We start from the raw sequence: 16,435 nt of genomic DNA on the forward strand, positions 1-16,435 counted from the left end.
TACAGTGAAGGTAACAGAATGGCCCAGCCAAGATTGGCAACATGCTCCACAGTCTTCAAACTGGTATGAGGCCTGATGTTACAATGCTGCAACAGAAAGGTTGTCTTTTCTGGCTGGACTCTTTAAGGCAGAGCTTTCAGCTTAGTCAGCACCAACAGTTTGTCCAGGCTGCAGGATATCCAGGATTATCCCTCTCTTACCCTAGAAGAGGGTACACACACTGTACTCATCACTTTACTCACCAGGAGCTGCATCTTAAACTTTTCCCTTCAGTGGGGAATTCATATGTCACCACTCCACAGACGGTAGTTCTGACTCTGGCTTATAGTGGTGATACCAATATCTCATACACCAGTAATGATGCAACCCAGAAACTCATTTTCAGCCTCATATTGGTTCAAGAGGTCCTGACAAATTGCTTACAGTGTTCTTTCTGCTCTGGGTAAACACTCATGGGATTCACCTGGTGCAAACTTTGTGATATTCCAACATTGCCACCGTGGTTTCTAATACACTGAAGCTGATATTCAGCTCTACAGAGTTTCCTGGTCACAACCTGTTGATTCACACTGATGAGCTGATCCAGAACACGGACCATATTTCATGTTGCAGTCACTACTGCTGAAATGCACCACCCACTGCCTCACTGCACCTTAAATTCACTGTCTAGTTTCCATAAATATTCAGCAAGCCAATGAATAGGTCAATAGGTGACTTTTTTTTCCCCTCACGTGGAGAAATTCACCTTTGCTTCATCTACACTTCCATGTCAGATGCCATTTTGTCAGACTGCCCCTCTGCTGCCATCTGCCTCATGGCAACAACATGTAAGGAAATACTGGTAGGAAGGTTCAGCCATACCACCACCTCTTAAACTGTGGGCCAACATAATAAAATAGGTGGTGTTAATGAGCAGTTCTTGCTCATTACAGCAGAATAGTTTTTTTTGTTGCATGCATTTGGCTTTTTAAAACAGTTAAGTTACAAGCAGGAATCATTACAGTTCTTTTGATGAACTACAGCTTCTTTGAGGAGTGTAAAGCCTGTGATATCTTTCTCTGAATCAAGCAAAAGAACAGTTCTTAACATGGAAAATGCAAGAGTTAAGTGGCAACATGTTATAGAGTAACAAAAAAATAAATAAATTATAAAATAGTAACTTTGCATCTGAGAGAAAAATGCAATATTGTTGACATTAATCATTACCAAATAATTTAACTGTCAATTAACTCTGTTAATTGAAACTGTGCTTCAGAATTTGCTCCACTGCTTTCTAAATCAGCCCTGTGCAAGGAGGATCATCAAATCAAACCTTGGAAGTAATGCTATCTTCTTTTGTCTTATTTCTGTACTGAACTTCAACATTTTTAAATGAGGAAGATATTTCAGAGTGTAACTGCCTCCTGAGCTGACAAAGAATACAAGGATTTAACCATTTCCATGCAAATGAAAGCCCTAATTTCTCTTTCTTTAACTTGGAAGAAACTTGGCATGCAACAAGCATATACTGCCTCTCAATACTCTCTGCCTTGAAGGTTGCAAAAGATGAGATGTGAACTTGAGAAACAGCTACAATGCTGCTTCTGTATAAAAACAATGCTCAGCTCTTAGTGCAGCTGTTACTCAATGCTCAGGCAGCACAAATAGACTCACCTGCAAGGCAAGAAATAAAAACGGAATAAAATGCACCACTACAGGGAAAGGAGGTAGAATTTTATGCTTGTCACCTTTTGATTTTTTTTTCATGGAGCAAAACAGGCAGGTAGAGTTCTGAAGAAGCAAAGTAGTGATAAGTTAGACACTATAGGCCAAAACTCTTTGCCAGATGCCTCTCTTTCCCTACACCTCACATTGCACCATGCTCCTCACTACTCCTACTTTGAGTTGAGTTGTACTTCTACTCCTACAGCCATGTCATCAGAACCACAGAACAGTTAAGATTGGAAGTCTGGAGGCCACTAGATCCAACCTCCTGTTCAAGCAAAGACAGCCATATCAGGTAGCTTTTGAAGATCTCCAAGGAGAGAAGCTCCATAACCTCTCCAGGCAACTTGTGCCAGTAGTTAGTCACTCCCATAGTAAAGAAATGATTCCCAATGTTTAGAAAGAACCTCCTCTGCCCCAGCTTCTGCCCACTGCTTCTTGTCTGGGCATCAAGCACAACTGAAAATAGCCTGGCTACATTGTCTCTTTCTACAGATATTTACTGACATCAAAGGGATTCTCCCTGAACTGTCCCAGCTGAACAGTCCCAACCTCTCCTCCAAGGAGAGGTGCTCTAAATCCCCTAATCATCTTGGTTGCCCTTGTACTCTTTCTAGTAAGTCCACGTTTCTCTTGCACTGTGAAGCCTTGTGCTGGGCACAGTACTCCAGATGCAACACGTTGAGTAGGGAGAAAGGTCTTATTCCACAACTTGCTGGCAATACTCTGCTTAATGTAGCCTTCTTAGAAACCAGGGCACATTGCTGGCTCAGCCTATGGATAAGCTACTTTGGGCAGTAAAAAAAGTCCTTGGTTTTCCAAGGGTAATCGATTATTTTCCTTTCAATTACCAGTTTTTCTGTCTTCTAAACATACAGCTGGTACTTGTCTTTCAGAGTCCTAAATTGCAGGTGCCCACTATGTCACTCTCAGTCCCGGAATCTGCACCAGTCAAGGTGTCAAGCACAATGGTTCAGGCTTATTTCCAGAAAGCAAAGGAAATGCTATAGGCAATGGATGATCTACTTGCTTAACTGGGTCAATGAAGCAACACTCCTTGCCTTTGTATCCTCAAAACAAAGCCAGTACAACTATAGAATTCCTACCTTCTCTCACAACATCTGTAACAACTAATTCAACCATAATTAATTTCCTCTTCAAAGAGATAGAGGACTCTTCATGCACTCAAAAGATAGGAAAATGAGTAATCACAATGCTTCAAGAGTTACCAAGTCAGTCATTCACTCTGAAAAGAACATAAAACAAATCCAGTGCTCTTAGAATTTACTTCTACCTCTGTTCTCACACTTGCATTGCACAATTCAATACAAGCATATTACACTCACAGGCTAAGTGCTCACCGTGATCCTACAGAGTAACCCCTTCTTCCCAGCTTGTCAGCTAACATGCACCAGTCACACCTTCACCACTTCCAGTGGGTATTTTGTCACTCAGTAAAAAGTAGCAGTAGTAAAAGAAATCAAGAAGCTTTCACCCAATATACGGATGAACCAGATAATTCTGTATATTTTTCTTCACTTCTCAACCCAAACAACAGTCCAGCTTTTCCAAAAGTAGGCAGTACATGAAAGGACTTTGAGCCAGGCTTTCCCTAAAGGTATTTGATAGTAGTTTAGAGATAGGAGAACAGAAAATGCTGAGCTACAGATTGAATACGCCATTAAAAAAAAAGCCTTGGTACAGCTGCAGTCAGAAATTATCAGCCTAACACAAGAGCTTTTGGTGTCATTGTCTTACCTACAATGAGTCTCTCTGAATCTGGTAGATGAGAAAACTGCCTCTTGAATTCCTCACTCCTGTATTTGTAAGTGGAACTTGAGAGCTGCAACAAAGAACGGCAAAAGGTTAAACAAACAGATTTATTTTCAGCCATTAACTGTCTTTGTACTAGATCTGTAACTTTATCTTAAAGACCAAATTAACATCAAAGGAGCAATAAGGAATAGGTGGTATCTAAATGTGACAGTGTCTCAGCCACAATCTTCCCTTATACAAGACTGTGCTCCCAGAATTTAGGACAGGATGATCCACGCTGTACGAGGCCAGACGCCAGTTATAAGGCATTACAGCTGCTTGATGTCAACCTATTCCACTCAAAAACACAAGACAGCCCTTGCAGGGCTAAGTCTCTTCTAGCATAGACTCAGTGAAGAGAGAGCAAAATCACAGCACAAGAAGTGCCAGAGCAGATCAGGTCCTCACACAGGCCACCAGCTGGACAGAATGATACCACCTACAACACCAATTTCTAATTAGAGTGCCACTGAAGAAAAATGTTACTATAAAAGGGATTTTTGCTAGTTGCTATAACTAGACCTGTAGGAATAAAAGCCAAAGCTTCCTTCTGTATGTACAACCATCAGCACCACTGTCACTTCTTGATTATCAGACCCGAGCTACTTCACCATGCATTTTAAAATAAGATCAAAATCATTGATGAAAATTATGTGGTAAAGTCACAGCAGAACACATTCAGCCAGGTGGCCCTTAACTTCTCATTCTTATAAATCAATGTCCACGCTCCCTTTCAAATGAAAAAACCTCCACATGTTCTCCAAAAACAATTCTGCTGTAAAAGCCCTATTTTCATTGTACTAGTTTTCATTGTACATAATGAGGTCTCATTTTTTTCCCTAACAGATGTTCACCACTTATTTTAGGGGTCTTCCTGATGAAGCGTTGCATAAGTCAGCATTTCAGTCAAATTATAGCTAAGACAGGCAGAAGTCACTCTCAAGCACTACAAGTTCTTTTTTTGTTGTTGTTTTTTAAACAGACTGATTTTTGTTAAGCTTTTCTGAAAATCTTAAAAGCATACGGCTGCTATTCTTTCCCAGAGCACCCTTCTCATTCTAGAACCTGGCATATATCTTAAACTCATTTCTGTTAAGAGATCAGTGGCTATTTATTTTCTGGATGGGGGAAGAAGGGCAGCAGAAGAACCACTTTTGACCATATAACCTTAGAGTATGTTTACTAGAAGACACCCAGTTTTGGCACGCTCCTGCAGCACAGCAGTTGGTCAGTACCCTTTAGATACATCCATGGGTGCTTTTACAGTTTAGTTTTACAGTTCAGAATGTAACTCGCAGGCCACAAGTACGGATGTTTAAGTGAATAAAATACACCAAGGACGAAGTTTCCAACTCAGTTTAGCTTTAAAAAGATACTGAGTAAATAATAACTCAGTAAATCATCCTAAATGTTACCTCATATTACCTCTAATAACAGAAAGTCTTTATGTCTGACCTCACACTTGCTGTCCACTAATATTCTGAGCACTGTAATGAAAAAGGTAGTGAGGGAGACAGAGAAAATAGATACTTCTCCCAAAAGGGGAGGGAAGGAAGAATGAATGCAGCCAACAGGGCTATCTGAGGCACGTCCTCTCAGCTGTATGTTTACACTGTTTCATTACAGCTATTTCTGAAGTTATAAGTGCTGTATTATTGGAGCACATGTCATCTATTAACGTAGATGAGCTGTGGTTTTTTGGCCTTGTCACGTCATACTATGAAACACGCTTTTCACTGATCACCTGAAACAGATATTCAATGACTGCATCCCATCAAGAAAGGGTTGTTTTCAATTATTCTAAAGGAAAGGAAAAAAAAAAGACATAGGAAAGAATTAAAAGCTACCTTGAATTTGTGAAGTTTCCACCTATAGTTGCAGAGATACACATTACATAGCCACAACTGTCAGACTGAAGTCTGAACCTATTCAATAACACTAACTCGATAACACTACTTCAAATATGAGAAGAGGGAAAGAACTCATCTGTCATGAGAACAGAAGAAAATTGAAAGTCTTCCAGTCTGACATACGTAGCCATATTTTAAAGGAAGATGAACTTTCTCAGAACTGAGCTATATCGAAATCGACCATTTCTGTGGTTACAAGACAAAAGGAATCAGGGAGAGAGAATCAAGATGTTACAGAATCACAAACACTTTTATACCAGTGCCTGAATCAGCCAGTTCAAGAGCTGTAAGAACCCAAACCTCAAGAATCTTGAGTTTTACTTAGAAATGGAATTTCTGCAGAGCATAAAACCTGCTACAACTTGTCTGAGAATCCCTTACTGCCACTGACAAGTGTTTTTTGTCACATGATAAGCAATAAGAAACACTCTTATTAATTGTACTTTTCTATGAAGCTCTTAGAATGTTTATGAAGAACCTGCTCCAAATCTTAATCTAATCAGCAGAAGAAAAATGAGCACATTGAAGCTTTTTAACCTTATCTTTTCCTTATTTTGTATGAAGAGTAGCTCACTTAGATCTGTAATTATTATGCACTCAGCATGTGCCTTGGTGATTAAGACATCAGTCAATGGACTCTGGAAACAAAAGGAGCATTTTTAATACAACTGGGAATACCAATTTCCTTCAAAAGAAGAAAACAGACATCTGCATTTATGTGAATATAGCATCTCTCATATCACCACTGAAATATTCATAACACAGCAGTGTTTCAGGTAGGCTGCCACCCCTCCAGGTTACAAAACTTACCATCAAATTTTAAAACAAGAAAGGCTGACATTAGGCTGCACTATAGAGCTTAACAGAGGAAAACAGCAGTTTTTAATATGTGTATATTTTTAAGTTTAATTATGAGTCATCAGGCAAACACTTTGCCTCAGGATAATCTTAGGCATTTCTGGGCACGCTATATTTGATCACTAAGCAAACCATTAAGTCCAGTCAACAACATACTATTACTCTTCATCTGAAGCCACAAAATGCACCAGAGATCTGTAAAACAACATAAGCAGAAAAACCTCTTCAGCATCATCCAGAAAGTTTTATAGAGGCAGTTACTTCAGAATCAGGTACTACCTGAAGACACCGAACCAAGAGATTAACACACCTTGTTCAGAAATGGACCAGAGTCCAACTATATTAAGTCAAGTTCCAGAAATAAGGTCAACCTAAATAGGACTAACCTGAGTTATTTATATGATGAAAGCTTGTTAAAAACAGCGTCCTTTCACACTTACAACATCAAAGTGTGGACAATGCAAATAATTAGAGGCACTTAGGAAACCACGGAGGAAAATTAAGCTAAACCCTCTCCCAAGCTACTTGTCAGGAAATAGTTTGCACATATAGCTATGCATGCAAAGAGTCAACCTCAGCAGAATTGCGCACACATTTTTAAAGCATACTAATGACAATAATAATTTTGCATATGCTTTGTTAACATTTTGCCCTTGTTTTGAAACACCACAAAACCTGACAATTTGCAGTCTGTGCTTTTGACATGCAGAAGTAAATACAAAAAGCTGAGAGCACAGGTGAGATGACCTCACTAAGAGTAACACAACTCGGACATCACCTGATTTTAAGAGATCCACACAAGCTTCCAATGAACTTCACAGTCCTGGAAATAGTTATTGTCATGTGCTTGAGGTCATACGTCCAAATAAGCCTGTGAACAAGCTGCCCGACTTTCTCCTTTTATGTTCAGAAGCCTCACTTAAACATCAAAACACGGCCAATGAAACTACTGCTTTTGCTCTCCAGTCCACAGGCAAGGAGAGTTAATGCTGTCCACCTCTCTTAAAGACCACCCGACGTACTATTCCCCAAGTACAGACAAACTTGACCTATTCTTTCCTATTAAGTTTCAAGGTGTGGCTGAAAATAAATTATTTTTTAATCCTACATTAGCACAAGAGCCATTAATTATCCTTGGTAAAATATTTGCATTCTTAAAGAATGTACAGTTTTCTCCTCCTTCGCTATATCTAAAATTCTACTTAATATCAAGAGTAAAGTCTCCAGGAAGACAACACACAGTGGGAAAGGAGTTGAATTTTACACAAAGAGCACTTAAAGTCAGAAGTATTTTTGAAACTTATCTGTAGAAGGAGAAATGTAAAAAGCAATCCAACACTAAACTTTCCAAGTCTAAAGTTTCATTAGGCTATGAGAAACCTACCTGTGTCAACAGCCCTGAACAAAAGTCTCATTTAGCAGAAGAATGCAACCAAACTAGGACTTCACTTCCTCCAAAGTAGATACAGGCAAAACTTACCTATAAAAAAAATGGAGCAATTCCCATAGCACATTTGGGCAGTGGTCCCTCCACTGAGGCTAACAAGCATTTTCAACTATGAAGCACCAATCCCACGACAGTCATTTCTTCAGTCTAAAAAGCTTCATTAGAACCATCCAATCTAACGTACAAAGCTCAAGCCACACCTTTTCTGTTCAAAACCCTGCTTTAAAATTGGAGCCATGATGATTAAATTTCCTCTTGGGAAAGAAAAAAATTACACACTCACTTTATCTTCTTGGTATAAGAAGTATCACCACTGGTGGAGAATCTATCCTAGCTACAGATTGAATGTTACCTTCATCTTGTGAACTGCTGCAAGAAAGCTACCCTCTATCTTCTTTTGAAAGACATTAAGTTTCTCTATTCTATTGCCAGGAAGATTTTTTTTTCAGACTTGTTTACATGCTCTATTGAATTCTCTCTTACTTTCAGTTTGCTTCTTTAGCTGTAAGCTACTGAGATACACACAACATTGCAAGAATCGCATCAAACACATATATCCAGGGCTCATGTTTGCTATTAGGCAACACAGTGGAAGCTCACTGTTCACATGACGACTAGACTCTCTTATATTTCCAGGATCCTAGGACAGTTTTCTATTTCTTCTGAAAATGAGTGCGAGGCTGTACTTTGAATGCTAGACTTGTTCTACAATTCACTTTTTTCAATTTTCAAAAAATATCAAGGGCAAACAGCACAGATCCACTCCTCTACAGAGATCCAGTTACACTAATCAGACCTTAACAGAATCACAGACAAATCTTGGGTTAGAAATGACTTCCAAACTATTGAGTGCTCTTAAGCTTTACTAACAGTAACTTGCTGCCAACAAAGATATTAAACCTGCACAGAGAAAGCACTAGTCACAGGACTTCAGGTGACTTACTGTGATGTGTACAGTACATTGTGTACTTTGGGACTCAGTATGTACAGAGTCTACTTTTTTTTTTTTTTAAATAAGGAACTATTTGATCTTACCTCATTATCTACACAGTTTTATTTAATTAATAGGTCGTATGATTCACATCAAATAAGAAGAAAAGCAAGTTGCTAGGGCACTTTAACCATTATAATTTATAGGTATCTGCTCCCCACAAAATCCCATGCTCTCAAGGAAACGGAAACTAGCTCAATCACAATGGGAAGGAAGAAGAGTATAAGGAGCCTAAACTATTTCACTTGCATTCATTTTATGCTCTTCTTCACTCACTCATCTTCTCTGGCAAGAAGAGTTTCCTAAGCACACAGCATTCTTTTCCTGAGCTACTGGCAGACACGTGGCCCTGCACTGGGTTGTTATGTCCCCTTCTGTGGACCAGCCCCATTCTTATTTGCAGAGGCAGAATGAGAAACAGGTTTTAAAATTTTTTTAGTGCCTGAGCAAAGAGCAAATCACTGTCAGTCTTGTCCTTCCATAGCATCTGAGTATAGGCAGAGAAATTCACTGCGCTGTACGCACCTTCTGTTGGAAATACACCATGTAACTTCTCAATGAAGGGATATTAAAAGAGCGAGTAATCAAGTTATTTTCCAGGTTTTTGCTTTAAAAAAAAAGCAACAAAAAAACCAAAAACACAAGATACCATAAGCAAGGCAGTACCTAGTTCCCCTTAAAATAAGTGTTAGTAATATTAAATAGTTTCTAGAGAAGTATAAGACAGGCACACGAAAAACGATCACTGATTTTTTCTGCTTAATATGAATAGCTTCCAAAATTACACATAGCAAGAAAATTGAGGCATTTCATTATGGAGAGCTTCCATTATACTGGATAAACTCTCAAGAAGTATTTGAAAAAACATTCAGTGTCATTAAACTGGCTGAATTAGGTACTTCTGGAGCAAGACTAAAAACTGGGTCAAGTACATTAGAAGCTCTGGGTCATGTCCCCCAGCCTCATCAGTTCACCCACTAATGCCCCACATCTCAAACAGCAGTCCAGCCCTACCTAGATCCACTGCAGGCATCAAGCCCTTGTTGACCTGATGCAGACTAAAGCATCACATTTCTGAAAAGCAGTTCTGCTTGTCTACTCAAGAGGAAGGCTGTATCACAACTGTTTACCATGTGGTGTGATATGAACACAGCTGGCCTGGAATCCTGCTCACAAAGGCCTGATTGTCTCTTGTATTCCACCAAACACCTTCTCCTTTCAAGAGCAGGACAGAAGGTTTCGTGCTTGATAGGTGCCTATACAATATAAATATCAGATCGTGTTGGAGCACAGCTTGGAAAACAGTCTATGAAGTCCAAAACCAAAGTCATCATAACTACAGTTCCCACAGACAAGAAAATTTAGCACCACGCAAGTTACAGCAAACTACATTGCTAACGCCAGGCTACACAATTAAAAATAAATCAAAGCTGCAATTTTTGTAAAAAATAAAAATTGAAACCTGGCTTTTTTCCAAAGCAGAAAGGCAACTCAAAAGGTTTGATATTAAGAGACGGGGGATAAAAGATCTTCACAGATGCACAGCCAACTAAAGATAAGTTTTCTACTTCTCCTCCTCCCAACCCCTCCTCCCCTGCCCCCAGTAACCACCAAAGAACAGTAGGAAGAATCTTGAAACAAAGTGTTTCCGTTTAGAACTTGTGAAGACCTCTGCAAAATTCCTCCTTCAGGACTCCTTCCAGAATCAGCTTAGTTTCACCAGCCACAATGTATCAGGGAATTAGGACTCAGCAAAAAGCTACTCTAACAAGGTCTATATTTAACCTTATGGGACTCTATTCTCTGCTCAATAAAGAAGCAACTTAACTATGCACATTACCAGACCAGAGCCTAGTTTTCATGAGAGCCTGCTATCCAGAGGGAACAGTGCCTACTGAATAATGCATCTTGCCAACACAAAAGAAACTACACTTCAAGCACAAAAAAAAACCAAAGCCTGCTGGGAACACATTACAGATGGAAATGCCTTCTTATCAATATGAGAAAGCCTCTTATCATAAGGAACACTATAAACTTCTCCTTGGGAAAAAACAAAACAAACACAACCACCCTGTTTAGATTGAAAATACTCCATGCTTACTCTGAAGCACTTGCTTTGCAGTGTTCAGTATTTTCTTTATGCAAGGAAGTGTTCTGAACACTTATGGCGATATACTTTCCTACGCCAATGTACTTTCATAACTACTCTGATTTGGATGCAAAGTCTCAAGTCTGACATGTACAGCGAGGAGCAGAGCATATGTTCAATTTCAGAAATAAAGCTGACTGAAGCATGAAGCTAATGTAAAGGCAGAAGAAGTGCATGCCTACACATAACCTCCTCCTCTAGCTAACTGCAGCCCAATCCAGTCCTGGCCAACACTCAGGCACTCTCTGCAGCTCTCTTCTCCTCACCCACTCTCTCAGAGCCAGCGCTGGACACCAGCCAGCAGCACCAGTTAGCTTTCTGCCAGCCTCTGCTCACACACCAGCAGGGAAAATGGGCAGAAACACATTGGCTTTGCAGAACTAGCACAGAAATGCTACAAAAAGAAGTCAAATCTTAAGGGGAATGAGGCAGCAAAGGGGATTCATGTAAAGCCACTCAGTTCCAACCTGAAATGACCATAATCTTAAAAAGACTTTGGAACGCAGACTGAAGTTGCATAGGTCACTTCAAGTTCACAGAAGTCCCAAAGGGGACAGCAGAGGAAACTACCATCACCAGGGAAACATCAACTCTGAAAGGAGCACTTGGTCCTCAGTGCTCCTCCTCTCTGCATCAGACAGCTATAATCCCTGTACCAGCTGCACACAACTCTTAAAAGACAGACCATGTCTACACCACTTAACTTAGTATGCGGCCAAACCTAGGTTGGCACAACACCCACTCTTTGCCTGCTTCTTCAAGTCTTCACACCCTTCCTAAGAAGCTTCCTCAGGCAGAGCTCCAGAGGATCAGAGGAGAAGACTGAGGCATGCTTCACACAGGGCCAAGCTGCCAAAATGAGTACACTGTTGCCTGGAGCTCAGCTCTTCACAGGCACAGAACAGCTGCTGCTAAGTTATAGGGCTATGCATACCCAATAGGACTCTCCACTTGCTCCCAAAGGGGAATAGTAGGCCCATGACTACTCTATTTCCTTTGTGCTCCCTATGTTTTTCTGCCCGTCCCATCTAGGGCCTGCCTGTTGCATTTCTGCAGGTAATGATGTGAAGTCAGGCTTTGACTACCTCTGCAGGGAGACGTTCTGGAAGCAAAACCCAACTGTGAAGAAAAGGATGGGCTGCTTGTGAGCATCACTTGCTGCCAGCAAGCCACTGACGTATGGAGAGTCTGCACAGCCCTTTTTGGCTACATACCAGCCATGCATCCCCAGCTTCAACATTCTGTCCAAAAAGCTACTGTAATACTCATAAGGTTTCAAAGATATGAGAGAAGAAGCAGATGACTTTGTGACACTGTGTAAGAGTCTAGGCTGTGAGTGAGAAGATACCCTTGAGCACCTGGCTGAAGATGCAACTAACGACTCACCAAAGCGACATCCCTATCCTAGTGCAGTGCTACTGAGGGAACTGAGAGAAAAAAAAAATATTGATCTCAGCACATTTTTATCATTCTAACAACCAGATTGAAATCTAAATGCCTGCAGGAGAAGACAACTGAATACAATGGGCACATATTTCCAGTCATTTTACAAACCACAGATACACACTGCTCTTAAGCACTCATCTTTGTGCACCTACTAGGGTGGTGGCATTTTGGATGGCACACAGTCCCCTTGTCAAGATCAGCTGCATGAGCAAATAGCATGAACTGGTTTCACCAGAAAAACAAGGCAACTCTTCTCCCTTCCCAAGGCGAAGAGAAGACACGTCACAGGGAATCTAAAGGTTCTATAAGAGCAGCAAGGCACTGAGAGGAAAAGCTATAAAGGAAAATATTTGCTGGCAATTTCTTTCTCATAGGAAGACAAGGGGACCTAAAGTGATCTCTGAAAGGTATTGCCAAACACTGGATGCCAGTGTGATTCAGATCTCAGAAGCAGCATGAGTACAAAGAAATTTAAGGGCATTCATTTCCTGTTGATAAAGTGAAGTCACCATCTGATTAAACACCTAAGCATGGAAGTTTGACCCACTTCACAATAAGGGAACTTCAGTTTCAACTATAATTATTTATATAACTACTACAAAACATCTCTGAGGTCAGATGAAACACTTTGATTTCTAAAGATGAAAGTTAAGCAAAGATTTGGACTCTTTCATAGAAAAAAAAAAAAAAAATACCTTTGCCAGCTCTGAAAAGAAACCTGACGTGCTTTTAGCTTTCAGCAGGCAAGATCTGATTTATTCAGCATCCTCATCAACACACTGCATTGATTGGCAACAACTTCTTTAGATCTGGTAGTAAAGTTATGCCTATAACGTTTCTTCTAGAGGTGAATTGGTGTATTGTCTGTCTCCCCAATACACCAATAGAAGTCAAATTGACAAGGGTCTTAAGTGCCTATCCTCATTTTGGTTTAGGAGAAGTTTGTCAGTCTGTATATTTTCCTGATTACAAAGATGTAATTAAAAGATTCAAGTAATCCTTTCCCCCTCATACTTCAGTTGTTCTTTTCCACCCTTACTTTGCCAGAACTGGACTCTGGCACTTAAAATTTGTATTTTGGGACTACAACTGAACTTGTATACAAGTCAGAAAAAAGAGGTGATGACTTCTCAAAAGATTAATTCTGCTTTCCCTTAGCACAGATGCAGTAACTGACCTTTGTCATTTGCTTTTCAGCAACTCATAGAAGGACATATAAATATTTTGGATCAGGACAATAGTGAGAGATTGCAGAAGCGTATTAGACTATGTAAATGGCTGTAGTTTATGTTATAGTGAATGCAGAACACTACAGCAATTACAATGTTGTAATTAACAGTGGTCATCTCATTTAGCTAATGAGTAGCTCTGCTGCATCTGAAATTGCATGAAAGATAACACTGAATTAACCCTAAAGATATTTTTCATATATCTAATTTGACTTCCTTTTCTGCCTCATAAGTCAAATGCAGATTCTACCCATTGCTACATTAAGAGCTGCTACTGGATTTGATCGAATCACTCTCACCATGAGAGAACATAGTTTTTCAACTTTATATAAAATGGAATGTAAAGGGTCAGCTATCAGAAGACATTTTTGTCAGTACAGGCTAAGCAGAGCTACGGAAGCTTATGTATGATCACAGACTTCCACTCGCTCTAAACAAGGGCTGATATCTTGAGTTCTGCTGGGCAGAAATAGCAGAAAACAGGAGGAGTTGACAAGTTCCACTAGCAAGCTGAAGTTCTGAATGACTCCCATTTCCTTGAATTTCAGGGAAAGTGGGAGTGGAAGGGAGGGAAGGAGAACAGGTGTGTTGTGATCAGCTTGCATATCCGTTACCACATGATCAAACTTAAAAGCTGTGAAAGAAAATCCCAATTTACTGACTTCACAAGCAATTTTCAGGAAGCACTACTCAGAAAGCACTTTTATTCCGTGTAACTTCTAAAATATGGCTGATATCACTAACGAGTCTTTACATAAAGAGACACAACCATCTGTTACATAGGATGAGACAAAGTGTGATTTCCAGAGTCATCATTAACACCAAAACCATTTATTCATCCTGAACATTTTTATGCTTTTAGAAGGGGAAGTCCATGTCCCAAATCATCTAAACACCTACATGAGATTCCAGATTGATTTTTTTCTCTTAAACGCTTCCTAGAGATTTTTCCACCAGTCGCTGCTAATGACTTAAGCGCAGCACTACACAACCACACATGATGTAGTTCTGTTTATCTGTCCTCTTCCCTTCCAAAAGGATCCTAGAAGAGCTTCTGTCTCTTAGAGCTCCTTTAAAGCTTTCACTCCTCAAACCATGAGGCTCTTTTCCGTTAAAAAGATATGCTCATTCAACCAACATTACATTGATTTTCTAAACGATGCTGCACTTCCAATTGTTTTGTTTGTAGTGACCTAATAAATAGATCACATGAATCTGAAGTATTTTCTTCCTGATCTGTTAACTATGCAGTTAATTCTTCAGATGAGTGTGACAATACATGTTGGATATAGCTTTAAACCACTGTAGCTGGGGAAGGCATATTTGGACAGGGTACTAACTGCCAGACTTTGTTCGGAACAGGCTGAAACTCTTTGGCAGACAGATCTATTCTAGGGCTCGCTTTGGAGCTACATCAACAACAACGAGCGATTCCCAGGATGAAAATAAGCAGTGTGGGGGAACAACCACCAAATAAACAAACAAAACCCACAAACCTAATAAGCAATGTGCAAGGGCAGTTAGAAATACAATTTGCCTTTTCCTCGCTCTTTTAAAATACTGCTATAAGCAGTGTTATCACAGGGTTAAAAGCATCTATTGCAGAGATTCCAGGTAAGTCAACACAACTAAAAGGGCTAGAAGTAAAGCAAAAGCTATTTGTGCCAACATTATGGCACTTCAGAAGAAAACAACGTAAGCTTAAGATTTTTTATTTTTTATTCTCTTCAGAGATCTACATCTAATTCTTGTTCTCCTGACCAGAATGCTTTATACCAGCAAATAATGAGGCAACTAAAAATCCTCCCCTGAAGTCACAAGCAGAGATGTCTCTTCTTCATAAGCCAAGCATTCAGAGGTACAGATGAACAGAAAGCTCTATTTAGAAAAAGAAAGTACCATGTCAAGTACACAACATTGGAGATGAAGTGACTAGAGGACCTTAAATAGGAGACTGCCAAAATATATTTACTGATACAACAAGCCCAATAATTCATCCCTAGTGTGAACATGAGTCTGCATAGAAAGGAGTATTAAACTATTTTTTGCATCTCTAGTTACTTCAGCTAACTCTTACCAGTCTCAGGCCCCAAAGTATATCAGTGGACATCTGTGCTGCAACACATTATCATTTGGATGTTATGTATGTATCTGCATCCCTCCTGTACAGGTTTGAGTTTTATTTACTGTATTCTTGAGAACATATGTGCACACTCCCATAGATTAGTTCCTTGTATCAACTACATCCACACTCGCCAAATTTCAAAATCCTTTTCCAAGTCTTGTGCAACCTTGCTTGTTCTGGTATTATGAAAAATAAAAGATTTCCTGTTTTAACTTTTCCCTGTATCACTCATTTGCTACCGTTGTCACATGCCTTCACACTGACCACTTCTTTCAACATTATATTGCATTCAAGTTTTCTTCTTCAAAACATCTTCTACTACTTTTCTTTACAACACCTCTCTTGCACTCACATTTCCAAGCTCTTAAACAAGCCTCCCATATAAAAGCATTTCCCAGAGAGATGCTTATTTGATTTCAACAACTCTTTCTACCAAACATTTTGTGACAAGGGAAGGACTTACTTTTTTATTCCTTCTTTCCATTGGCATTCTTCTTATGATATACATATATGAACTTTCTTTGACTGCTTATTAATAGAAAGCAGAGTTCCCAGACAGAATATGCTCACTTTGGATGCAACAATCCTTTTCACTAGTTTCCTTGTCCATCTTTATCTTTTTGTTCATCACAATAGGAAAAGTCAAGACTTCCACAGATTTCTTCTTCCAAGGATGTTAAACTTAATTATATTTCAACACAAAGAATGTAAAAAGGGTGGGGAAAAAAAACATAAATATCAGTCTTGAGATAAAACTTCCA

At 39.6% G+C, this 16,435-nt stretch overlaps 1 protein-coding gene across 1 annotated transcript in view; it reads right to left on the reverse strand.

Moving 5' to 3' along the window:
* Positions 1 to 16,435, reverse strand: part of GRAMD1C (GRAM domain containing 1C) — a 51,112-nt gene that overhangs the window by 30,067 nt on the left and 4,610 nt on the right. The window contains exon 3 of the mRNA XM_042810077.1: positions 3,463 to 3,547. Coding sequence (XP_042666011.1) covers positions 3,463 to 3,547 — 85 coding nt within the window. The remainder of the gene's footprint in view (positions 1 to 3,462; positions 3,548 to 16,435) is intronic.

This window comes from Centrocercus urophasianus, unplaced genomic scaffold (genome assembly GCF_019232065.1).
Source record: "Centrocercus urophasianus isolate 14NV4802_14NV808 unplaced genomic scaffold, USGS_Curo_1.0 seq_12, whole genome shotgun sequence".
Classification (NCBI taxonomy): domain Eukaryota; kingdom Metazoa; phylum Chordata; class Aves; order Galliformes; family Phasianidae; genus Centrocercus; species Centrocercus urophasianus.